The 26,873-nt window shown below is 43.8% G+C and overlaps 1 protein-coding gene across 16 annotated transcripts in view; it reads left to right on the forward strand.

Annotated features, from left to right (window-relative positions):
• NCALD (neurocalcin delta) overlaps window positions 1-26,377 on the forward strand; it is a 471,461-nt gene extending 445,084 nt beyond the window's left edge. For all 16 annotated transcript variants that reach the window (XM_078353439.1, XM_078353446.1, XM_078353438.1 and 13 more), the window contains 2 exons: window positions 14,153-14,258; window positions 23,734-26,377. In XM_078353439.1, the coding sequence (XP_078209565.1) occupies window positions 14,153-14,258; window positions 23,734-23,831 (204 nt within the window). In that variant the 3' untranslated portion in view covers window positions 23,832-26,377. The remainder of the gene's footprint in view (window positions 1-14,152; window positions 14,259-23,733) is intronic.
• The last annotated feature ends 496 nt before the right edge of the window (window positions 26,378-26,873 follow it).

Below are 26,873 nucleotides of genomic sequence, written 5' to 3' on the forward strand. Positions count from 1 at the left end.
ATAGCAGCCAGAGGAGGAGTGGGGAGTTATGGGGATGGTGGTAGCCATACAAAAGCAGGTTGTCCTCCATGAGCACCAAATGAACACACAGAATAATCCTCACTCATTTCCAGAGTTCCCACTGTGACCAATTCACACAACCAGCCTCTTAGTAGTTCTGCCACAGAGGATCAAAATAAGGGCCAGACAGACTTCCTTATGCTTTTTTTTAGAAGCACATTCTGAGTACCATTTGCAGTTTTTCCCTCAAAGACCGTTCTAAATAGACACTCTGTCACTTTTAATATGGTCCTTGGAGACTTGAAACACTGTGCTCTTCTGATTCTTGGGGTCGGGGGGTGGAGGGGTGAGGGTAAGAGTTTCTAGTTCATCTTACATTACCCCCTGGGAATTCACCTCCAAACCCTGTGTAATTCTCAGGAGCGTGGACCACAGAGGTGGCTCTAGAATGCAACTTAGATTTCTTTCCTGGTAAAAACTCTTTAATGCAATTGCTTAGGCTAGTGGCTTCCTCCAGGAACTGACTTTAGTGCTTGCTTATCAGATGTTGTTGGGTTTGTTCCTTTCTTATCAAGGGATTAATCTTATTGCAAACCACACTATGGCTTAAGAGTTTAAGTCAAGTATGGTATCTGGCAAACATGAATGAGTGCCTCCTAGCTTCTCATGCTTATTGGCAATCCTTGATGTTCTGTGGCTTGCAGCTGCATCACCGTATTCTCTGCCTCCATCATCATCACAGGGTGTTATCCCTGTGTTATCCCTATGACCAACTTTCTCTCTTCTTATAAAGACACCAGTCATTGGATTAGTGAGTACGCAAATCCATTATGATCTCATGTTAACTTGATTGCATCTGTGAAGACCGGATTTCCAGACAAGGTCATGTTCGTAGCTTTCAGGTAGACATGAATTTTTGCAGGATACTATTCAACCTAGTAAACAAGCACTACCTCATTTAATCTTCACGACAACCATATTAGTCCCATTTTATGGATGAAGAAGCAACTTCCTTCCTGATCTTCGTCTCCACTGTGTCCAACTCTTAATGGATCTCTCTATTAAGATGCTGCACTGGTACAAAGTCAATATTCCAAAAACAAATTCATCCTTGCCCAAACCTCCCCACCACTCCCTTTTTTTAATAGTCTTACTATCCATCCTCTAATCAAGTCAAAGACATCTTTGGCACTCCTCCCACCATTTCCAGATTTAGACAGTCACCAGACCTATTAAATTTGCCTCCCTGGTATTTTTTAACCTTATCATTCCTGTGCATTCCTTCTGCCACTGTCTCATTTCAAGTCAGTGGTGATACTCGTCACTTTTAGATATGAGCAATTAGAAGTTTTCCAATCTTATGTAAAGTGCTATGCAAAGGCAGCTTCAGATGACTCCCTCCAAAGAGGTCTTTACCCTCCTAAACAGTCGTTCTGGAGTTGCTGTGTTTCAGGCTTCACATTTCCAACCTATATTACTATAACTTTTTCCCGGTTAACTATTCTACATATCGAAACCTACACAAAAGTTACTGACTTAAAACAACAATCATTTATTTAGCCCATGAATCTGATATTGGGCAGAACAGTGGGATCTCATTTCTGTTCCATGCAGCATCAGCTGGGGTGGCTCGAAATTGCCTAGGAGCTGGGGACCTGGGACCTCCCTCTGTATCTCTCTGTAGTCTCTCTCCTCCATGGTGGCTTTGGGGTGGCCAGACTCCTCACATGGCAGCTGAGGGCTTAACAAGCGCAGATCCCAAGAAAGAGAACCAGGCAGAACTGTTTCTCCTTTTGTGACCCGACTTTGGAGGTCACTGAGCATCACTTCTCCCAACTACCCCTACTCCAGGCAGTCACAGAGCTCTACAGGTCACCAAGGCCTCCAGGCTCAAGGGAAGGGGACCTAGATCCACCTGGAGGGAGCGGTGGCGAGATTCTAGAAGACTGTGTGGGATTAGAAATCCTGTTCTGGCCATTTCTGGAAAATACAATCTTCACAACACATTTCTAATAGCTCTTCCTGCCTCCCATCAGGCCCTCCCCCAGTTCATTTTTCCCCACTGATGCCAGAGTGATCTTTCAAGACTAAGTATGATCATGTTAACCATGTTTCTCTCCTGCTTAAAATTTTTGAGTATCTTCTCATTCACATTCACTGTATTTATTTTTTATTTTAATTTAATTTTATTCTTTTTGAGACAGAATCTTGCTCTGCTGCCCAGGCTGGAGTGCAATGGCATGATCTCAGCTCACTGCAACCTCCATCTCCCAGGTTCAAGTGATTCTCCTGCTTCAGCCTCCTGAGTAGCTGGAATTACAGGCACATGTCACCACACCCAGCTAATTTTTGTATTTTTAGTAGAGACAAGGTTTTACCATGTTGGCCAGGCTGATCTCGAATTGCTAACCTCATGATCTGCCCATCGCAGGCTCCCAAAGTTCTGGGATTGCAGGTGTGAGCCACAGCGCCCAGCCTATTTTTTTATTTTTTTGAAAGGGAGTTTTTGGCACAATCTTGGCTTACTGCAACCTCCGCCTCCTGGGCTCAAGCTATTCTTCTGCTGCAGCCTCCTGAGTAGCTGGGATTGCAGGTGTCTGCCACCATGCCTGGCTAATTTTTGTGTTTTTAGTAGAGATGGGGTTTTACCATGTTGGCCAGGCTAGTCTTGAACTCCTGACCTCAGGTGATCCGCCCGCCTCAGCCTCCCAAAGTGCTGGGATTACAGGCATGAGCCACCGCGTCCTGCCCCCATTCATTTTAAATGATGTCAAAATTTCTTAATGAAGCATGTAACTGCCTCTGTGACTGGGTCCCTGTCTCTCTCAAGACTCATCTCACATTTGTGGCCTTTGAATGGCCATTTGTGGCCTTCGAATGCTTCATGCCTCAGCTAAATGTCAACTGGAAGATTCTGGAAGGCACTGTGGCCCCTCACATCCCACAGCCTTTTCTTATCTGGGGTCCTAGACTGCACTTGTACCACATTTCCCTCTCACTCAGTGGAGGTGTCTCCTCTGTCCCCCACACCCTAGTCCCACACATTTCACTCTGTTGTTGATCTCCATTATAGTAATCCTCTTATTTTTTTGTTAATTTCAAGTAGATTGCTATTTTGTAATCATGAACAACTCCACTAAAAGATATAATTACTTTATGATCTCTTCAACAGGACTTTACCATGTTGAGTGCTGGATACTTTTATAGCTCTATAAATATTCTTAAACTTTCTTCCGAGACACAGTTAAATTACTTGGAAACAGTTTGAACTTCCCAGGTCTTGCTTCTCAGATTCATTAGCTGACATGAGAGTAGCTCTTAACTAGGACTGATTATTCCCACTACTGAGGCCAGACCTTTCTGAATAGCCAGTGCCCCACAAATCATGAGGCTCTCCCTCTGAAGGATGGAAACAGGCACCCTTCTTGACCTTGTGGGAGGGCCAAGCACTCTTCCTTCTAATCCTTTTGATTGGTTCTTTTTTCCCAGTACTGGTTAGTTTATTCCCATGTGTAGACTGACTGTGCTGAATACTTGAGGGGGACTTGCCACAGCTCTCTGGAGTTCTCTCTCTCTGTCTCTCTTTTTTTTTTTTTGTGATGACTCACTTTGTTGTCCAGGCTGGAGTACAATGGCACGATCTTTGCTCACTGCAACCTCCACCTCCCTGATTCAAGTGAGTCTCCTGCCTCAGCCTCCCAAGTAACTGGAATTACAGGCATCTGCCACCATCCCCAGCTAATTTTTGTATTTTTAGTAGAGATGGGGTTTCACCATGTTGGCCAGGCTGGTCTCGAACTCCTGACCTCAAGTGATCCACCCACCTCGGCCTACCAAAGTGCTGGGATTACAGGCATGAGCCACTGTGCCTGGCTCACTCTTTCCTCTCTGTTACTCTGTCCAATGATCACCACCCACTTTGATGTCTCCGGACTCTTGACGCCATTTGCCCATCAGTGAGTCCACCAGGTATCACATGGGTCCCTGCTCCTGGCATTGTGGCTTGGAAACCCTCTCAAGGCGTTAGGCGGGGGCCAATATGGGACTTACCTCTCTTGTTTTCATTTTCTCAGGGATCACTGTCCTTGGTTGCCCAATTTCCAGTGTCTTGTTAACTTGTTTTATGTCTGTCGTTTTGGGGGTTTGTTGTTTATTCTGCTTCAGGTGGGAGGGTGTGTTCAATCCCTATGACTCCATCTTGGCCAGAAGCTGCACTCTCTGCTCTCATGCTAATGTGTTTTTGTGTTGACCTGACCTGCTGCCACCTGTCCTGTGAGTTCCTTCAAGGCAGGGCCGTGCTGATGCCAAGGGATTTGGTATCATTTTTGTGCTATTCATAAAGTCCACAAATGTTTGTTGAATAAAGTAAGTGTTAGACTCCAAAACATACAGAGATAAATAAGACAATAGCTCTGTCTGGAAGAAACTTAGAAACCATTGGGAAGACTAATCTCGTGAAGAAGCATTCTAGGCTGTCAGCTTCGTGTTTTATTTTTTTGTTTTTTAAAGGAGGAACAGAGAACACAGCCCAGATGAAGAGGGAGCAAGAGTGAGAGTCAGTCCTGGTGCAGACAGAACTTCCTTGAGGCACTACTTTTGTAAATTGCTCACAGATGTTTTGTAACAGAAGGGTTCCAGTCAAACCAGCTTGAGAACACCTGGGTTAAATGGAGTTCCACAGGTCTCTTTTCTGCAGGAATTCCCAGAATCTTTAATATGTTCATGTCCATTGTGACGTTTGGAGAAAGGGATAAAGCAAGCAGTGTTTCCCAATACTGTTTTGATGATGGGATCTCTCTGATCTTAACACATGTTGGAAGGCTGACATTTCTTGGAAAGCATATTGGGAGACTCCTTTACAGCACTGTTAACGTGTGATTGTTCAGTCTTCATTCCTGTATCTTCGGTATCCATGGACCCGCTTCTGCGGAGAAGCCTCTTGCTCTTCTCAGAACATAAAGTTCTTACTGTGTTAATGCTCCATCTAACTTCCTATAAAGTCTTCAGGTTATGAAAGGGCATAGTGCTGGGTGATTTTGAATAGTACTGTGTGCAGGGAGTGCAGTGTGCAGATCTTGGACTTTCTCATTATGTTTAAGAATCACAGTATCGAGCTGGGTGCAGTGGCTCGTGCCTGTAATCCCAACATTTTGGAAGGCTGAGGCAGGAAAACCAATTGAGCCCAGGAGTTTCAGACCACCCTGGGCAACACAGTGAGACTCCATCTCTACAAAACATTAAAAATCAACCTGGTGTGGTGGTGCATGCCTGTGGTCTCAGCTACTCAGGATGCTGAGGTGGGAGGATTGTTTGAGCCTAGGAGGTCCAAAGCTGCAGTGAGCTATGATCACACCACTGCACTCCAGCCTGGATGACAGAGTAGACCCTGTCTCAAAGAAAAAAAAATAAAGAATCACACTATCACAAACAGGACCAATACACAAAGTGGGTCAGTGGTTTCAAACTCCATTTTCAGCAGCAAAAATTGTTTTGTTTTGCTTCGTTTTCTGAGTACAATCTTACATGAAACCTGACATGGAACTGCTTGGTTGAAAAGGCATGGGGCTCCTGTTTTTCCCTCACTCTCTCTCTGCCTGTGAAAATGCTTAAAGCAGTTTGGAAGAATTCTACAAAAGAATGAAAATTACTGATTTAATTTATTCTTCTAGCTCTAGTTAAGAGAGTACTTACGCTATTCCAGAATACAGATGTTCATCTATTTAAATAGTGTTTCCAGAAAATATTTTCATCCTTCTCCTTTCCTGATACGTCATATTTTTCTAAGCAAGGGGCTGGGTTTTTTTGTTTTTAATCTATAATCTAAGGACAACCTTAGATTGTTGTCCTTGACAACAATCAATCATTGGTGCTGATGAACTTTTGTGTCCGTAGCCTGCTGTCAGAGAGACTTGGGTGTCTGGTGTCCTGTTAGAACACCCTACATTTTGTGATGAAATATCTGGTTTCCTTCAGAGAAGTGGTCGAGTGTTAACTCTTGGAATTTTGCCTGCCCTCAGTTAATTGCACAATCTTGATCAAGGCAGACCTGAGTCCGCCCTTTCCAACATTCCAAGAAATTTTTCCTTCAGAGAAAAAGAAAAAAAAAATATATAGGCCACAAGGAAGCTGATAGGGGCTCTGGCCACAGCAGGGAGCTGTCTGAAGCCTGGCCAGGCAGAGTCAGTGCTGGGCTCCTGGGTGTCCCAAAGCTCTGCATTTACCCAGAGACAAGAAAAGGATTTTTCAAGTTTAATTAAAAACAGGATGTCCCTGCTAGGCCTCTCACTGACATTGCTAAAAATAAAGGAGGGAAGTAGCCTGGTCTCTTCACGGTTTAATCCCATTAAATGTAAGAGGGGTGGAGACTGGAGCTAGTAAAAGACATGATTTGTCTCAGATGGCTGTCTGGGGTCGTGTTGCTTTTTCCTCTGTGCTATGCAGACCCAGATTTCAATGTTCTGTTACAATCAACTGTTGGTTGTTGATGGTGTGGGAAGGGAGCAAAGGGACAGACAGTCTTGCCACTGTGGCTCTGCAGGGCCGTCACCCTCTCACTCACTCTGGGACTCGTCACCTCGGCTCTCTGCTCACGGCTCTGGTTTCACCCTTAGCATAGGCCTGGCTTTGTAAATAACCCCCTAATTCCTATCTGATCTGAATGTCACGAAAGAGTCATCTGTGAGGCCAGGCACAGTGGCTCATGCCTGTAATCCCAGCGCTTTGGGAGGCTGAAGCGGGTGGATCATGAGGTCAGGAGTTCAAGACTAGACTGGCCAACATGGTGAAACCCTGTCTCTACTAAAAAACACAAAAATTAGTTGGGCATGGTGGCTCATGCCTGTAATCCCAGCTACTTGGGAGGCTGAGGCAGGAGAATTGCTTGAACCAGGACCCGGGAGGCGGAGGTTGCAGTGAGCCAAGATCACACCACTGCACTCCAGCCTGGGCTACCAAGCAAGACTCCGTCTCAAAAAAAAAAAAAAAAGTCATCTGTGAGCCCCTTAAAGAAGACCCCACTTCCTCCTCAGACCCACAACACATACAGCCATCGTGCCTCTCACCCCATTCTAGAAGCCCTGCATGCACATGTTCACGTTGGGGCTTTCTGACTGTACATTTTGAGGGGGAAGTAGTGGGAGTTGTTTGTTTTATTAACTGATCCTCATTTCTCTGTGTCAACCCCACTCCTTTAGCCTGATACTGAAGACCAAAACTCCATTGAGTGCGAGAGCTTCACATACATTCATGTGGTGTTTGCTTGAGCTTTCATTCATTTCTTCAACCAAGGGTGTTAAGGGAATAACCTCTAGATTATTACGCAGTTGATTTTGCATCAGAATCCCAAGAAGAATAATTTCGTGGGCCTCAACCTTAGAGGCTGAAAGTTCCGCAGAGTGCGCCAGACCAGTGGGTTTTACTTGCCACCAGGGGACCCAGAGGTAGTCTAGGCAAGGGCTTTCATATCAGCTATCAAGGCATTACTAGGATGACTATACCCATCTAAATGATGATCACTGAAAAATAAGGTGCTTTTAGTGTCCCATGTGAGACCTCCCAAGGCCTGTGCTAGAGGATTGTGAGACATGAAATAAGAGAGAGCGGCCAGGCATGGTGGCTCACGTCTGTATTTCCAGCACTTTGGGAGACTGAGGCAGGAAGATCTCTTGAGCTCAGGAGTTTGAGACCAGCTTGGGCAACATAGGGAAACCCCATTTCTACAAATATTTTTAAAAAATTAGCTGGGTGTGGTAGTGCATGCCTTTGGTTCCAGCAACTCAGGAGGCTGAGACAGGAGGATTGTCTGAGCCCAGGAGGTCAAGGCTGCAGTGAGCCATGATAGCATCACTGCCCTCCAGCTTGGGCAACAGAATGAGAACCTGTCTCAAAGAAAAAGAAAGAAAGAAAGAAAGAAAAAGAAAGAAAGAAAGAAAGAAAGAAAGAAAGAAAGAAAGAAAGAAAGAAAGAAAAGAAAGAAAGAAAGAGAGAGAGAGAGAGAAAGAAAGAAAGAAAAAAGAAAGAGAAAGAAGGAAGGAAGGAAGGAAGGAAGGAAGGAAGGAAGGAAGGAAGGAAGGAAGGAAGGAAGGAAGGAAGGGAGCATATCAGTCTTGTTGACAATTTTGCATCACAATCCCAAGAAGAATGTCATGGGCTACAACTCTACCACTTAGCACATAGTAAACAATACATAATTATTAAATAATTTATAAATCACTAGTTTTTTTAAATTTTAAGTTCTCACTTACATGTGCAGAACATACAGGTTTGTTACTTAGGTATACGTGTGTCATGGTGGTTTGCAGCACCTGTCAACCCATCATCGAGGTTTTAAGCCCTGCATGCATTAGGTATTTGTCTTAAGGCTCTCCCTCTCCTTGACCTCCACCCCACAGCTGGCCCCAGTGTGTGTTGTTCCTCTCCCTGTGTCCATGTGTTCTCACTGTTCAACTCCTACTTACATGTGAGAACATGCAGTGTTTGGTTTTCTGTTCCTGTGTTAGTTTGCTGAGGATGATGGCTTCCAGCTTCATCCATGTTCCTGCAAAGGACATGTTCTCATTCCTTTATATAGCTGCATAGTATTCCATGATGTACATGTGCCACATTTTTTTATCCAGTCTATCATTGATGGGCATTTGGGTTGGTTCCATATATTTGCTATTGTAAATAGTGCTGCAACAAACATATTTATGCATGTGTCTTTATAGAATGATTTATATTCCTTTGGGTATATATATATACCCAGTAATGGGATCACTGGGTTAAATGGTATTTCTGGTTCTAGATCCTTGAGGAATCACCACACTGTCTTCCACAATGGTTGAATTAATTTATGTTCCCACCAATAGTGTAAAAGCGTTCCTATTTCTCTGCAGCCTCACCAGAATCTATTGTTTCTTTATTTTTTAATAATTCCCATTGTGACTGGCATGAGATGGTATATCATTGTGGTTTTGCTTTGCATTTCTCTAATGACCAGTGATGATGAGCTTTTTTTCATATGTTTGTTGGCGGCATAAATGTATTCTTTTGAGAAGTGTCTGTTTATATCCTTTGCCCATTTTTTGATGGTGTTGTTTTTTTTTTTTTTTTTTTGTAAATTTAAGTTCCTTGTAGATTCTGAATACTAGACCTTTGTCAGATGGGTAGATTGCAAAAATTTTCTCCCATTCTGTAGGTTTCCTGTTCACTGTGATGACAGTTCCTTTTGCTGTGGAGAAGCTCTTTGGTTTAATTAGATTCCATTTGTCAATTTTGGCTTTTATTGCTTTTGGCATTTTTATCATGAAGTCTTTGCCCATGCCTATGTCCTGAATGGTATTGCCTAGGTTTTCTTCTAGGGTTTTTATGATTTGACATTTTATATTTAAGTCTTTAATCCATCTTGAGTTAATTTTTGTTAGTGGAAGGAATGGGTGCAGTTTTTTTCTAGCATCATTTATTAAATAGGGAATCCTGTCCCCATTGCTTGTTTCCATCAGGTTTGTCAAAGATCAGATGGTTGTAGATGTGTGGTGGTATTTCTGAGGTCTCTATTCTGTTTCATTGGTCTATATATATGTTTTGGTACCAGTACCATTGCTGTTTTGGTTACTGTAGCCTTGTAGTATAGTTTGAAGTCAGGTGGTATATGTCTCCAGCTTTGTTCTTTTTGCTTAGGATTGTCTTGGCTATATGGGCTCTTTTTGGGTTCCATATGAAATTTAAAGTAGTTTTTTTTTCTGGTTATGTGAAGAATGTCAATGGTAGTTTGATGGAAAAAAGTTCAACTAGCATTGAATCTTTAAATTACTTTGGCCAGTATGGCCATTTTCATCATATTGATTCTTCCTGTTCATGAGGATGGAATTTTTTTTCATTTGTTTGTATCCTTCTTTCCTTGAGCAGTGATTTGTAATTCTCCTTGAAGAGGTCTTTCATGTCACTTGTTAGTTGTGTTCCTAGGTATTTTATTCTCTTTGTAGCAATTGTGAATGGGAGTTCATTTATGATTTGGATCTCTGCTTGTCTATTGTTGGTGTATAGGAATGCTTGTAATTTTTGCACATTGATGTTATATCTTGAGACTTTGCTGAAGTTGCTTATCAGCTTGAGGAGTTTTGGGGCTGAGATGATGGGATTTTCTAAATATAAAATCATGTCATGCAAACAGAGAAAATTTGACGTCTTCTCTTCCTATTTGGATACCTTTTATTTCTTTCTCTTGCCTGATTGCCCTGGCCAGAATTTCCAATACTATGTTGAATAGGAGTGATGAGAGAGGGCATCTGAAAAGGGCATCCCTTTGTGCAGGTTTTCAAAGGGAATGCTTCCAGCTTTTGCCCATTCAGTCTGATATTGGCTGTGGGTTTGTCATAAATAGTTCTTATTATTTTAAGATATATTCCATCAATACATAGTTTATTGAGAGTTTTTATCATGAAGCGATGTTGAATTTTTATCAAAGGGCTTTTCTGATCTATTGAGATGATCATGTGGTTTTGGTCATTGGTTCTGTTTATATGATGGATTATGTTTATTGATTTGCATATGTTGAACCAGGCTTGCATCCCAGGGATGAAGCCAATTTGATTGTGGTGGATATGCTGTTTGATGTGCTATTGGATTTGGTTTGCCAGTATTTTGTTGAGGATTTTTGCATCAATATTCATTAAGGATACTGGCCTGAAGGTTTCTTTTTTTGTTGTGTATCTCCCAGGTTTTGGTACCAAAATGATACTGGCCTCATCAAATGAGTTACGGAGGAGTCCTTCCTTTTCAATTGTTTGGAATAGTTTCAGAAGGAATGGCACTAGCTCTTCTTTGTACCTCTGGTAGAATCTGGCTGTGCATCCATCTGGTCCTAGGCTTTTTTTGGTTGGTAGTCTATTAAGTGCTGCCTAAATTTCAGAACTTGGTATTGGTCTATTCAGGGATTCAGCTTTTTCCTAGTTCAGTCTTGGGAGGGTGTATGTGTCTTGGAATTTATGCATTTCTTCTATATTTTCTAGTTTATTTGCATAGAGATGTTTATAGTATTCTCTGATGGTAGTTTATATTTCTGTGGGGTCAGTGGTGATATCCTCTTTATCTTTTTTATTGTGTTTATTTGATTCTTCTCTTTTTTCTTCTTTATTAGTCTAGCTAGTGGTCTATTTTGTTAATTTTTTTCAAAAAAACAAAAACAGCTCCTGGACTCATTTTTTTTTTTTTGAAGGATTTTTTGTACCTCTCTTTCCTTTAGTTCTGCTCTAATCTTGGTTATTTCTTGTCTTCTGCTAGCTTTTGGATTTGTTTGCTCTTGCTTCTCTAGCTCTTTTAATTGTGGCGTTAGCGTGTCAATTTGAGATCCTTCTAGCTTTCTGATGTGGGCATTTAGTGCTATAAATTTCCCTCTTACCACTGCTTTAGCTGTGTCCCAGTGGTACTGGTACATTGCAAATGACTAGTTTTCAATTCTCTGAACACCACTCGCTGCAAATAAGGAAGGGAACAGAGGTAAATTTGGGAAATGAACATGAAAAGGAAAATCAAATTTAATGTCACTTCCATCTTTTGTTTCTCATTGGAGAAATATACATCCGTAAACATCGTCTGTGAGGCCTCAGTGGTCTGTCCCTAGTTGCTTTAGAGCCCCATCCTGTACCATATGCCCCCACCCTTGCCATGCTCCCACCCTGGGCTTCCACATGGTGTTTCCCTCACCCTTGACTTCTTTAAGCCCTGTGCTTTGTGTCTTTGCTCAATCGTCAGTCCTCAGAGAAGCCTACCCTAACCCTTCTGGCAAAGCCTAACTCTCCCACTATATCATCACAGAAGCCATGCACTCTCCTTTCTAGCACTTTTTCAACAATGGCTTTATTTTTATGTCTTTATTTTACTAATGTCTGTTCACAGAAAAACCCATGAGGGAAAGAATTAGGTCAGTGACAATACCTGGTACACAGTAGTTGTTTATGCATATTTGAGGAATGACTGAGTGGATGCATGAAGAGGCAGCCACCTAAGAGGAGGGATTTCCATAACCTGGGGTCTGTGGATCGGCTGCTAAATCCCCAAATCTCTGAGGTCGTCTGCAATGGTGAGTGGATATGCATGATTTCTAAAGGACAAGCTCAAAGTTTTTGACACATTAAAAATCTTTAAGGGGTTTCACATGAATGTGTTGAATTATATGAAGAGAGGGAGGAGAAAAGAAAAGAGGAAACTGGAAAAAAATAAAAGGATAAAGGGGAACTTTATAAAGAGGAGCAGAGCAGAAGAAAAGTGAGAAAGGAGAAAGAATGAGAAAGGCCAACTTGGGGACAGTTATTCTTGAATGAATTCTGTAAATTAAGTGAGGTTGACTTTATTCAAGACCCTATGTTAGGCACTATCTGGGGTTCAAAAAATAGCCAGATGTGATTGCCACCCTCACATCTAAAAGGAGAACATCCTGGGTAACAAGTCAGGGTAAATGGAATGAAGTGATACAAGAGAGGTTGGGGTGGAACCCTTTGCTAGCTCAGAGGGAGGGAGATTACACATAGCAGTAGAAGAAGGAAAGATGATGGAAGGCTCTGGAGTTCAGTAGGCACATTGGGGGGTTTGAGACAGTCTCTGGGAGCCTGTCCAGAGACATGCCTGAGGGACGGGATCAGCCTAAGGGCCAGCACACTGGGTGAGTCCGTTTTCATCCTTATTTTGACTGAGATAAGAAAACGTACCCCACCTTATCCAGAACATGTTAGGGACTTCCGGCAGGGTTAGTCTTGAGCAAGACTGTAAAGCAGCTTGGTTGAAATGTCAGTGTCTTTCTCTGCTCTTGCCTTTCCCATCTGGAGGCGACTCCCCTTAGCTGCCTTCCTTTCTCTGTCCTCTCCACCTGCCTTGCTGCCCCTAGAGATCCAGAACTTTCTTGAATTTTCTTCCTACTCCCTGGCAAAATCTGTTTTTTCTAAAACTTGTCCCCAGGGCTAAGATGCCCAAAGTGACTCTGATTAGCAAAGTCACGACCTGGGAACAACAACGACGATTTTCCTTTTCCCTTCCCAAATAAAAACCACCTTTGACCACAGAAGCTTTTGGGCCCTTACTGAGTCCCATGCGGAGGTCACAGGGAGTGGAGTGATAGTTTCAGTAGTGCTTACAAAACTCTTTGCACAGAATCCTCTTTCGCCTATCAGATCTCATAGCTGTACTCAGTTTAGCTCAGGTTGTGTAATAACTCAGAGCTCTGATGGCAGGTGTTTCCATCTCAGGACTACCTGGGAGCTTGCTGAGAAGGAACATGAGATCATTGCCACACATGGGGGAAAACACTGGAAGGACTGGAAGTCTGCCTGGGGGAAGACATGGCATGCACTTACAGAGCGTCGCATGTTTATCATCATTGAGGAGGTCGTTGTGGACCCTGAAGGGTCCATGATAGGCATCCACTTGCCACTCTGGCCTGAGGAACAGTCATCTTCAGCCTTGCTCCTCAAAGTGGGGACTTTGCTTCTCAAAGCAGTGTCCACAGAACAGCAGCATCACACTGGAGCTCATTAGAAAAACACACTCTCAGCCCCACCTCTTCCCCTGGCACTACCCAATCTTCATTTTAACAAGATTCCCAGGGGATTTATATGCACATTAACAGTGGAGATGGCTGGGAGTGGTGGCTCATGCCTGTAATCCCAGTGCTTTAGGAGGCTGAGGTAGGAGAAGCTCGAGCCCAGGAATTCAAGACAAGCCTGGGCGACATAGTGAGATCTCATCGCTACAGAAAGAAATTAGCAAGGTGAGGTGGGGTGTACCTGTAGTCCTAGCCACTTGGGAGGTAAATTGGGAGAATTTCTTGAGCCTAGGAGATGGAGCCTGCAGTGAGCCATGAGTGTGCCACTACACTCCAGCCTGGATGACAGAATGAGACTCTGTCTCAAAAAACAAACAAAAAACATTGGAGACACAGAGGTCTAGTGGGTCTTCCTGCTGGTTGTCCCTCCTGAAGGTCCTCACTGGAGGAGAACAAGCTTTGCGTGCCTGGCTTCTTCTACCTGCACCTGCATGTCTTAAACCAATCAATAGGGACAGGTCCAATGCAGATGGAGACATTCCCTTCTACATTCGCACCTGCATTTGGTAGGTTTAATGAGAGGCCTATTGTGTGCCATACTGTCTTTCTGTTTTACCACCACGTGGCTTCTGTCCCCAGGCAATCTATAAGATGGTTTCCTCCGTAATGAAAATGCCTGAAGATGAGTCAACCCCAGAAAAAAGAACAGAAAAGATATTCCGCCAGATGGACACCAACAGAGACGGTAGGAAACGGGGGCTGCACTGCTTTGCTCAGATGAGGGCTGCTGGAAGGATGCGGGGAAGTCCAGACTGGGAAATGCTGCTCGAGGCCCTTCATGCCAGAGGCTCATCCTCCAAGGATCCTGGGTGGGTAGGAGGGAAGAGGGCCAGGTGGCCACAGGAGAGCTGAGCCCAGAATTGGGGGAAATGCCTTATTTTTAGTCTTTTCTTTCCTCCTTGTAGGTCATCTTCTACCTCCAAGAAAATAGAATGGATCTTGTGGGGCAAGAATGGAAGGACCTGAGAAATCATTGTTAGCACAGACCAATCCTCAAGACAGGCCTAGGCCACAGCAGGCTGGGTCCCTGCAGTCTTGTCATCAAAATGGAGAGAGGGTTGTTATTCTGTTACTCTACCCAGATACTAACAACTTTCACTCCAGCTGAAACAGTGAAAGCTGTCAGTATCTGGGTAGAACAACAGAATAGCAAAGGGGTTTTGTTGGGGTCTCCTATGCATGCACTGAGAGAAAGCGGGATCCCTCAGTCACTGGGGTACCAGGGGTAGCAGGGAGTAAGGTGCCCAGCAGGTTCCCACCCTGATGGTACCACCCACAATTCAAACCCAACAAAGTGAAAAACAGGGTTGAATTTCAAATGTAAGAACAGAAGGATTTTAGATCTTAAATTGCCAGCTAGAATACAGAAGGCCCAATTATCTTTGAATTTCAGATAAACAGCAAATAATTGTTTAGTATTAGTATGCCAAACTAAAAAAGTCACTTGCTGTTTATCTGACATTCGAAGTTAATGGGGAGTCCTGTATTTAGTTTGCCGGATCTGGCAACCCTATTTAAATGTTATACCCGAGTTTAAAGTGTTCAGCTCAGGGCCAGGCTCTGTAGCCCTTGCTGTTATTATCAGCTCACCTGATCTGTTCAGAGGCCCTCCGCAATATGCACATGCACTTGTATACCCCACCTGGCACTGATCTATAGAACAGCAGACGGCTTCACAGGAGAGAGAGCGTCTGTCTCTTCTGTCCCCCGCCCAGATATAGCTGCCTGCGAATCCGGATTTGTGTGGTACGGGCCAATCTGCTTGCTTTGTTTCCTCCACAAAGATGCCGTTCCATTCTGATACATCCTGTGTCCCCTTATTTGCTTTGAGTCACAATGAATACTTGCGACAAAACAAGCACAGGGTTATTTTAATAGTTAATTAACTTGCTGATGTTAAACTGCCGGTTTTACTGGTGCTTAAGGGACCACAGTGGGTTTGTGCTGTGCTCTAGGTCCAGTCACCTCTGTAGGATAGGGATAAGGGATGGGAGAAGATAGGGTGTCATAGGATAAAGCCCCAACTCTGTGTTGATCATAGGCAGTGCATTAGGGGCTTCCATTGGAACTTTGCTGCTGTGGGGTCGCTGAGCCCTGACTGAGTTACCATTCTCAGAACTCAACTCACTGCTGAAGACCTGTGCCTTTCTAAGGAAAAACCCTGTGTTTAAAATGAAATTAAATTTTCAAAGGTTGGGGTGAGGGGAGGGGTTGGGAGCCATAGAGGGAAGAAGGAAGAGGGACTTTCAGTTCACAGCTGTCAGAGAAATCTTAGCCCAACCAAGAGACTGGGTGCTTCAGCTCAGTGCTTGGCTGCTGGACCCCAGGATTGATGCCACCTGCAGCCCTCCCTGCCTAGAGCAGAGCAGCCCTCACCTAGAGTCTCCTACCCTTAGATTTCGCTTGGCTGCTGCTCTTGGAATCTAACCTTTGGCCTCTGATTTGGAGAGAAAAATCTGGGCCCACGGGCAACTTCTCCTAGGAGCCAACTCTGAAACATGCAGAAAGTTAACCAGAGAAAGCCAGAGTCCTGCTGAGCTCCAGGTCTGCCTCTGCTACCTCCAGCTGCTGCCTCCCAGAGCCAACCGCTGAGAGATTGCAGTCTTCGGAGACCATGCCTATCTCCCTTCCCTTGTGCCGTTCCAAGCCAGAAGAAGTTATCACCATTCTAACTACAGTGTGGACAGGGCAGGACTCATAAAAAATGGCCAGAATGCAAAGCTTGGAGGGGATCAGTTCTACAAATTAAAAATAATAAATGCATTTTGAGACCCAAGATGACTGAATAGGAACAGCACAGAGGGTGAGTGCTCACTGCATTTCCAAACAAGTTTTCACTGCCCACAGACCAGGAGATTCCTGGGCTGAAAAACACCACAAGTTTTCAGCGCAGCATTTTCAGCAGGTGCTGGGTCTGTGCACAGAAACTCACAAGTCTGGGCAGCCATTTCAACTAGCACCTGGAATGCCTGGGAGACAGAGCCACCCATTCAACTGAAAGGAAGAGAGCTGAGACAGGGAGCCAGGCGATCCGACTTGGCGGGCACCACCCCCACAAAACAAGCAATCTGAAACACTCCGGATTGAGAGTTTCTCAGGAAGCACAGCTGGACCCAGGATGGTCCAGCTCAGTGCGGGGAAGGGCATCCCCCACTACCGAAGCATTTCACACAGCAGCTGGGCAGAGCCTGTGGCAGCTCAGCAACACCCCTGCTGGCAAACTGTGACTAGAATACTCTGTGTGGGGCAGGGCCTCTATGAAAAAGATAGCAGCATGACAGGAACTTATAAATAAAGCTGACCTTCCTAGGACAGAGCACCTGAGAAAAGAGGCAGTTATGAGTTCCACTGCAGCAGACTTAAAAGTACCTGCCCAGCAGTTCTGCACAGAACAATGGAGCTCCTAGCACAGCACTTGAGCTCCTATAAGGGGCAGACAGTCTCCTCAAGCAGCTCCCTGACCCCCATATACCTAAAGACACACCTCATAAAGGAGAGCTCAGGCTGACATCTGGTGGGTACCCTTCTGGGGCGAGGATAGCAGAGGAGGAAACTGGTGGCAACCCTTGCTGTTCTGCAGCCCCCACAGGTGATCCCTAGGTGAGCAGGGTCTGGAGTGGACCTCCAGCAGTCCTGCAGCAGAGGGGCCTGACTGTTAGAAGGAAAACTAAGAAGCAGAAAGAAATGGCTTCAACATCAACAAAAAGGATGTCTACTCAGAGACCCCATCTGAAAGTCACCAACTACAAAGACCACAGGTAGATAAAGCCACTAAGATGGGAAGAAACCAGGCAAAAAGGATGAAAACACCAAAAACAAGAATGCCTTTCCTCCTCCAAGGGATCACAACTCCTTACCAGCTAGGGATCAAAGATGGATGGAGAATGAATCTGATGAACTGACAGAAACAGGCTTCAGAAGGTGGGTAATAACAAACTTCTCTGAGCTAAAAGAACATGTGCTAACCCAATGCAAAGAAACTAAGAACCTAGAAAAAAGGTTAGGTGAGATGCTAACTAGAATAAACAGCTTAGAGAAGAATATAAACGACCTGATGGAGCTGAAAAACACAGCACAAGAATTTCACTAAGCATACACAAGTTTCAATAGCCGAACTGACCAAGTGGAAGAAAAGATATCAGCGATTGAAGATCAACTCAATGAAATAAAACAAGAAGGCAAGAATAGAGAAAAAGAGTGAAAAGATATGAACAAAGCCTCCAAGAAATATGAGATTATGTGAAAAGACCTAATCTACGTTTGATAGGTGTACCTGAATGTGACAGAGAGAATGAATCCAAGCTGGAAAACACTCTTTAGGATATTGTCCAGGAGAACTTCCCCAACCTAGCAAGGCAGGCCAACATTGAAGTCCAGGAAATACAGAGATATTCCTCAAGAAGAGCAACCCCAAGGCACATAATCATCAGATTCACCAGGGTTGAAATGAAGGAGAAAATGCTAAGACAGAAAGGTCAGGTCACCCACAAAGGGAAGCCCATCAGACACACAGCAGATCTCTCTCAAGAAACCCTACAAGCCAGAAGAGAGTGGGGGCCAATATTCAACATCCTTAAAAGAACTTTCAACCTAGAATTTCATATCCTGCCAAACTAAGCTTCATAAACGAAGAAGAAAGAAAATCCTTTATGGACAAGCAATTTCATCACCACCAAGCCTACCTTACAAGAGCTCCTGAAAGAAGTACTAAACAAGGAAAGGAACAACTACTACCAGCCACTCCAAAAACATAGCAAATGATAAAGACCATTGACACAATGAAGAAAATTTGTCAACTAATGGGTAAAACATCCACCTAGCATCAAAATGGCAGGATCGTATTCACACATAACAATATTAACCTTAAATGTAAATGGACTAAATGCCCCAATCAAAAGACACAGACTGGCAAATTGGATAAAAAGTCAAAACCCATCAGTGTGCTGTATTCAGGAAACCCATCTCATGTGCAAGGACACACATAGGCTCAAAATAAAGGGACAGAGGAAGATTTACCAAGCAAATGGAGAGCAAAAAAAAGCAGGAATTGCAATCCTAGTCTCTGATAAAATGAACTTTAAACCAACAAAGACCAAAAGAGACAAAGAAGGGCATTACATAATGGTAAAAGGATCAAGGCATCAAGAACTAATGATCCTAAATAAGTACACACCCAATACAATAAAGCAAGTTCTCAATGACCTACAAAAAGACTTAGACTCCCACATAATAATAGTGGGAGACTTTCACACTCCACTCTCAATAGTAGATCAACGAGACAGAAAATTAACAATGCTATCCAGGACTTGAACTCACTCAGATCTGGACCAAGTGGACCCAATAGACATCTACAGAAATCTCCACCCCAACTCCACAGAATATACATTCTTCTCAGCACCACATGGCACCTACTCTAAAATTGACCACATAATTGAAATAAATCACTCCTCAGCAAATACAAAAGAATGGAAATCATAACAGTCTCTCAGACCACAGTGCAATCAAGTTGGAATTCAGAATTAAGAGACTAACTCAAATCACACAACTTCATGGAAACTGAACAACTGGCTCCTGAATGTTCACTAGATAAACAATGAAATTAAGGCAGAAATAAAGATGTTCTTTAAAACCAACAAGAATGAAGACACAACGTACCAGAATCTCTGGGACACATTTAAAGCAGTGTCTAGAGAGAAATCTATAGCAATAAATGCCCACCAGAGAAGCAAGGAAAGATCTAAAATCGACACCCTATCATCAAAATTGAAAGAGCTAGAGAAACAAGATCAAAAAAACTCAAAAGCTAGCAGAAAACGAGAAATAACTAAGATCAGAGCAGAACTGAAGGAGACAGAAGCACAAAAACCCTTCAAAAAATCAACAAATCCAGGAGCTACCTTTTTGAAAAGATCAACAAAATAGACAGACCTCTAGCCAGATTAATAAAAAAGAAAAGGGAGAAGAATCAAATAGATGTAATAAAAAATGATAAAGGGGATATCACCACTGACTCCACAGAAATACAAACTACAATCAGATTACTACAAACAACTCTATACACATAAACCAGTAAACCTGGAAGAAATGGATAAATTCCTGGACACTTGCACCCTCCCAGGCCTAAACCAGGAAAAAGTTGAAACCTTGAACAGACCAATAACAAGGGCTGAAGTTGAGGCGGCAATTAATAGCCTACTAACCAAAAAAGTCCAGGTCCGGGTGGGTTTACAGATGAATTCTACCAGACGTACAAAGAGAAGCTGGTACCATTCCTTCTGAAACTATTCCAAACAATACAAAAAGAGGGAATCCTTCCCAAATCATTTTATGAAAGCAACATAATCCTGATAACAAAACCCAGCAGAGACTCAACAAAAAAAGAAAACTTCAGGCCAATATCCATGATGAACCTACATGCAAAAATCTTCAATAAAATACTGGCAAACTGATTGCAACAGCACATCAAAAAGCTTATCCACCATAATCAAGTAGCCTTCATTCATTTAATCCACCACATAAACAGAACCAAAGACAAAAACCACATGATTATCTCAACAGATGCAGAGAAGGCCTTTGACAACATTCAACAGCGCTTTATCCTAAAACTCTCAATAAACTAGATATCAAAGGAACATATCTCAAAACAATAAAAGCTATCTACAACAAACCTACAGCCAATATCATACTGAATGGGCAAAAACTGAAAGCATTCCCTTTGAAATCTGGCACTAGACAAGGATGCCCTCTGTCACACTCCTATTCAATATAGTATCGGAAGTTCTAGCCAGAGCAATTAGGCAAGCCAAAAAAATAAAGGGTAGTCAATTAGGAAAAGAGGAAGTCAAATTGTCTCTATTTGCAGATGACATGATTGTATATTTAGAAGACCTATCATCTCGGCCCAAAATCTCCTTAAACTGAGAAGCAACTTCAGCAAAGTCTCAGGATACAAAATCAATGTGCGGAAATCACAAGCATTTCTATACACCAATAACAGACTAACAGAGAGCCAAATCATGGGTGAACTCCCATTCATAATTGCTACAAAGAGAATAAAATACCTAGGAAAAGAACTAACAAAGGATGTAGAGGACCTCTTACAAACCACTGCTCAAGGAAATAAGAGAGGACACAAACAGATGAAGAAACATTCCATGCTCATGGTTACAAAGAATGAATATCATGAAAATGGCCATACTGCCCAAAGTAATTTATAGATTCAATGCTATCTCCATCAAGCTACCAATGACCTTCTTCACAGAACTGGAAAAAACCACCTTATACTTCATATGGAACCAAAAGAGAGCTCACATAGCCAAGACAATACTAAGCAAAAAGAACAAAGCTGGAGGCATCAAGCTACCTGATTTCAAACTATACTACAAGGCTACAGTAATCAAAACAGTATGGTACTGGTACCAAAACAGGCATACAGACCAATGGAACAGAATAGAGGCCTTGGAGGCAATGCCACACATCTACAACCATCTGATCTTTGACAAACCTGACAAAACAAGCAATGGGGAAAGGATTCCCTATTTAATAAATGGTGTTGGGAAAAGTGGTTAGCAGTGTGCAGAAAGCAGAAACTGGAACCCTTCCTGACACCTTACACTAAAATTAACTCCAGATGGATTAAAGACTTACACATAAGACCTAACACCATAAAAACCCTAAAAGAAAACCTAGGCAAAACCATTCAGGACATAGGCATAGGCAAGGACTTCATGACTAAAACACCAAAAGCATTGGCAACAAAAGCTGAAATAGACAAATGGGACCTAATTGAACTCCAGAGCTTCTGTACAGCAAAAGAAGCAATCATTAGAGTAAACCAGCAACCAACAGAATGGGAAAAATTTTTGCAAGCTACCCATCTGACAAAGGGCTAATATCCAGAATCTACAAAGAACTAAAACAGATTTACAAGAAAAAAAACAAAGCCATCCAAAAGTGGGTGAAGATATGAACAGATACATTTCAAAAGAAGACATATATGAGGCCAAAAAAACATATGAAAAAATGCTCATTATCACTGATTATTAGGGAAATGCAAATCAAAACCATATTGAGATACCACCTCATGCCAGTTGGAATGGCGATCATTAAAAAATCTGGAGACAACAGATGCTGGAGAGGATGTGGAGAAATAGGAACACTTTTACACTGTTGGTGGGAGTGTAAACTAGTTCAACCATTGTGGAAGACAGTGTGGTGCTTCCTTAAGGACCTAGAAATAGAAATTCCATTTGACCCAGCAATCCCATTACTGGGTATATACCCAAAGGATTACAAATCATTCTATTATAAAGACACATGCACACGTATGTTCATAGCGGCACTGTTTACAATAGCAAAGATTTAGACCAACCCAAATGCCCATTGATGATAGACTGGACAAGAAAAATGTGGCACATATATACCATGGAATACTATGCAGCCATAAAAAATTATGAGTCTGTGTCCTTGGTAGGGACATGGATGAATCTGGAAACCATCATTCTCAGCAAACTGACACAAGAACAGAAAATCAAACACCACATGTTCTCACTCATAGGTAGGTGTTGAACAATGAGAACACATGGACACAGGGAGAGGGGCATCACACACTGGGGTCTATTGGTGGGGGCCAAGGGAGGGATAGCGGGGGTGTGGAGAGGTCAGAGAGGGATAACATGGGGAGAAATGCCAGATGTAGGTGATGGGGATGGAGGCAGCAAACCACATTGCAATGTGTGTACCTATGCAACAATCCTGCACGATCTGCACATGTACCCCAGAACCTAAAGTACAGTAAAAAAAATTTTTTTTCAGAAAAATAATAACAGTAAAATAATAACAAATGCATCCCCATCTTCTTCTTTCATGTAGATAAACTGGGCTTCATTAAACAAGAACTAGGTTCTGGTGGGGAGGGAGCTGTGGCTGAGGGACACGTTTGTTGGTATTTCTGTTGGGGGAGACGTCCCCACAGTCAGGTTTGGAATAAGTTGAGAAATAAAAGAGGACAGAGGTCAAAAGGCAGAGCCACACTGGAGGCTATGGCTTAGCGTGAGAGTCCAAGGGTTTCCTGATAGCACCCACAGGTGCGCAGAGCCGGGCAGGCCTGGTGCTGTCCTTGAGGAGCAGACGGAAATAAATCCTCTCTGGGGCAGCTCCTTCCAAGGGAAAAAGGGAGGGCAAAGCTGGGCAAAGATGCCCAGCAGTTCCTCCCAAATTTACCAATTGAGTGCATCACTTCACTTCCAGGGGTAGAACAGAGAAAGAGGAAGGGTCCTTCTGGAAGCACCAGGAATGGGGAAAGCCTTGTGGTCCCCCATCTCCTACCCTGCCACCCCCTTCTCTCCACAAGTGACAGAACGGCCTTCCTGGAAGAGAATTCCGCACATGCTCCAGCTTATGCGAAAAGCAAAGGTCACTGGGGTTGGAGTGGGAGCCCCAGCTGCTGAGCCTCCCTCCTCCAGCCCATCAGGGTAGCAAGGGGGCACCCTGATTGAAAGGCGGAAACCCATGGGTTACCCTCTGCCTTGAACACATACCCTGCTCTTCTCCTGACCTCAGATGAAGGCACAGCTGTCTTCCCATAGTGTCTGAATGCATAGACACTTATGTCCATGGCTTCTTCCCCAAGATAGGATGGGCTCTTGCAGCAAACCTAAGAGAACAGAGTAGCCTGAAGAACACAGATTGGCTCAGAAGGCTCTGAGGAACATCATAGGAACAGCCTGGGTGCTGCCAGAGCCCAGCTCATTCTCATGAAGGCAGGAGGGCCTCTTTATTAACAAATGCTGAGTGAGCATCTCCAGGGCACCTGGAGCCAGGAGGTCAGGGAACAACTCAGCATCATCCACCACCCTCTCCCCAGCCCCAGGCCCAGGGCCGGGCACACAGTGGGCTCTCAGGCAGCAGTGTTTGGTTGCCACATGCACTGTCCTAAGTGCTGGCAAAGCCATGGTGAACGAGATGGCAGAGCCCCTGCCTTGTGGGTCTTATACTGGAGGGTCCCTGGGCTCTTACCTGGGACAGGTGAATGTTATGTATCACAGCAGTGGTGAGGCTGCAGGCAGAAGGTGAACAGATGTGGCCCAGTATATAGTGGGAAGGGTGTAAGCTCATGCAGCTGCCACCAGCCAATACTCACCTGTCCTCTTGCTTCCTAGGAAAACTCTCCCTGGAAGAGTTCATCCGAGGGGCCAAAAGTGACCCATCCATCGTCCGCCTCCTGCAGTGCGACCCGAGCAGCGCTGGCCAGTTCTGAGCCCTGCACCCATCAATCAAATCTTAGAGCTGCTTGTGTTCCCTTTTTATTCTTCTTTTTAACAGTTTTTTTGTTTGTTTTTTTTTTTTGCCAAACAATATCAATGGTGATGCTGTCCCCTGTGCGGTCAGATGCGCCTTCCTCCGTGACGCCTTCAGCTTCTTTTGTCGTGGATGCTTCGTGGGAATGCCCAGAGCCCCATTGTGCTTGTGGAGAGCATGGACAGACTTCGTGGTGTTCATTGTTTGACGATTTTTAATCATTACTATGATTTTTTCTTTTGATTCTATTGTCTCTATTCTAAAACCTAAGACTTGGGGGTGCGGGCAAAAGAAGGGAAACCCATCCAGTCCCATGATTCTGTTGCAAGCTTCAAGGGGCTTTTGTTTGAAAGACAAAACTCCCCACCTGGGTCTGTTGTCACACATGCCATGGGGTGATGGATGGTACTGGATGCTGGATTCTCCAAGAACAAGTTACCCTCTGGGGTGAGGCTATTCAAGGGAGCTGGGACATTTTCCCATGGGGGCCCGCTCCACCTTCTTCCCCAGCAGGCTGTAGTTTTTAAGCTGTGAACATTTCAAGGTAAATTAATAGAGGAGAGGAAAAAGATGGCTCAGCTATTTTTTCACAGGTTTACACTAGTTGAGCTAATATGCGTGTCTTTGGAAATTAAACACAATGGTAACATATTCCAAAACCAGACCCATCTTGTTACCTATTGTGATAAATAAAAAGACTGCTGTATATAAAACATTGGGTATTGCAGACCAAATTAAGTGTTTTGCCTTGTTTAAATGAAATGCATGTTTAGTGAGCACTAATACAATCTTATTCCAGAAGACTGTTTTTAGTAGCTTATCGTGAAGTAAGCCAACTATAATGAATGTCTATGTCTTGTTTTGACGTCATATCTGTCTTTGCACAAATGTACCAATCGACAAGTATATTTTATATATTCCATAAAAGTACAAAGTAACCCTGACTAGGGCCCAACCCGAATTTTGAATGCATTTCCAGAGTGGCCATGCCTCGAGGGCAGATGCAGAGCGGGTGGTAGTGGGACAGGTCCATTGGCGCACAGGGAGGTTAACATTATGACAGGGTTCTATAGGGTGGTTTGCCTCCCAGGCCCTGCAGCCCACTGACAGCATTAGACTGGAGGTGTAGTGCTTTTCTGAGCAGATTGATATACTCTGCAGACTCCAAGAAAATTGCATACATTCTTGGGACTTCCAAATGGTTTAATCCATGTGCATGGTTAGGGAGCCATGTCTGGAATATTCAGTGTCTGTGGCTCTGTTTTCAAGAGTTGGAGGTTGGGCAGTCATCAAATTCATCGTAAAGACATGAGCACGTGCATCTGTGGTTTCCAAGGCCCCCACTATGGAGAATCCAAAAGTATTTTCCATTGCTGTGTTCTTTGAATGCAGACTTCTATTTCCAGAAGTGACAGCACAAGCCTGAGTTGCTGTTTGGTCGGGTGACCTCATACACACTGATCTGAATTGAAAGCTAAGAGTAAAATTGCTGGTTACAGGCAAGTCATACTCTTGCAAGTAGTTGGCAAGGGGAAACCCAAATACTCAAGGTTGTTGATGGGGACTTTGTCCCTAAGAGAAGGCAAAGAGGTCTCCAGTAGGTATATTTGCTGCCAAGCCACTTCCCAAAGGACAGGAGCCACAGGAAGAAAGACATCATGACCAGGAGAAAAGTGTGCCTAAGCATGATGATCTCCAGGTTTCTATATATGGCTTGAATCCGCTGTAATTGGTAGCAAAACTCCAAACTTGTATGGTAGACCAAGAAGAACCAAACCTGTAGGGTGACATTCTGAGAACTGGACTCTGAAAAAATAATCCTAGTCTTCCCCCAGGGGTCAGTTCCTCACAGTGGTTGTGTACCAAGACTTGCCGAATTCCTCCATGGCCAAGTGTTAAAATCTGTTTTTGAAAAATAGCGAATTAACCTAAGACACAGAAGGCAGACTGGGCGAGGGGACCCAGCATGCCCTATTGGCAGTGCTCAAGAGTTACATCCCACCTTTCCTTTCTCTGGATCCAAGTCCTAATTCCTTCAATTCTCCTTTGGGTAGGTGGAATCGGGTTATGTTTTGAGAAACTGCCTGGGCTCTGCCCTTCGTCATGCCATCTTGTTGAGCCAGACCCACTCTGTTCCTTGGAACCTAGAGCTGGAGTGAGGAGTAGAGGTCTCCACCTATTCTGGAAAGAAAGGAGAGCCACATGCAGGCCGATAAACACCGACACTTCCAGAGTGTATGGAAATAGTCCTTGTCCTGGCCTGCTGAAGGTTGTTTTTCTCCTTCTCCTTCCCAGGAAGGCATGTCTAATCCAATGTACTCAAGTTTGGCCAAGGGACTCCACAGCAGAAGGCTGCATGCCTCAAGGTTTATGTCACTCCTGTGCTGGGCTGTTCATTGTCATTGCTGTGTTCAAGGACCTTTTGAAATGAAGCCTGTTCTGTTCTGAATAAACCAGTCTGTGATATTCAAGGGACTTAAATAAAGTGGCTTACAGTCTGAAGGAGTCCACAGTGCTCGACTGTTTGTTTATATGTCGTTTGGAGTAGGAGGGGGCCTGGGGGTGCTGTACCATCCCATCAGTATGCCCACAGTGGATTTAATACTATATAGTTTATAAATCACAGCCTACAGAGTGGCCCATGTGTCCGTTGACTGTGTAGCTCTTGCCTGGCATTAAAGCATGTTTTTGGTTTAACATGGTTGTCTGGAACATGAGGTTTTCATGCCTAAACTGCTGCCCCAGCTGAATATGTGCCTTACTGAGGCTCTAGCTTCTGATACTAGCCTCCTCCTAGATATTCCTCCTGCCTAAAGCTACACAAGGAACCAAGGTTTGTGACTGGGGGATGAGAGAGGCTGCTGACCCTAAACTTGTCCAAAAGCATCCCTGGTCTTCATACACGCTTCTTTACTTCTCTCCCTTCATGCTCTTCACTTTCTTCCCATCTCCTCTCCTTCCTCAAACTAGAGTTCAAATGTTAGGTACAATCAAAGAAGAA

This window comes from Callithrix jacchus, chromosome 16, assembly GCF_049354715.1.
Source record: "Callithrix jacchus isolate 240 chromosome 16, calJac240_pri, whole genome shotgun sequence".
Taxonomy (NCBI): Eukaryota; Metazoa; Chordata; class Mammalia; order Primates; family Cebidae; genus Callithrix; species Callithrix jacchus.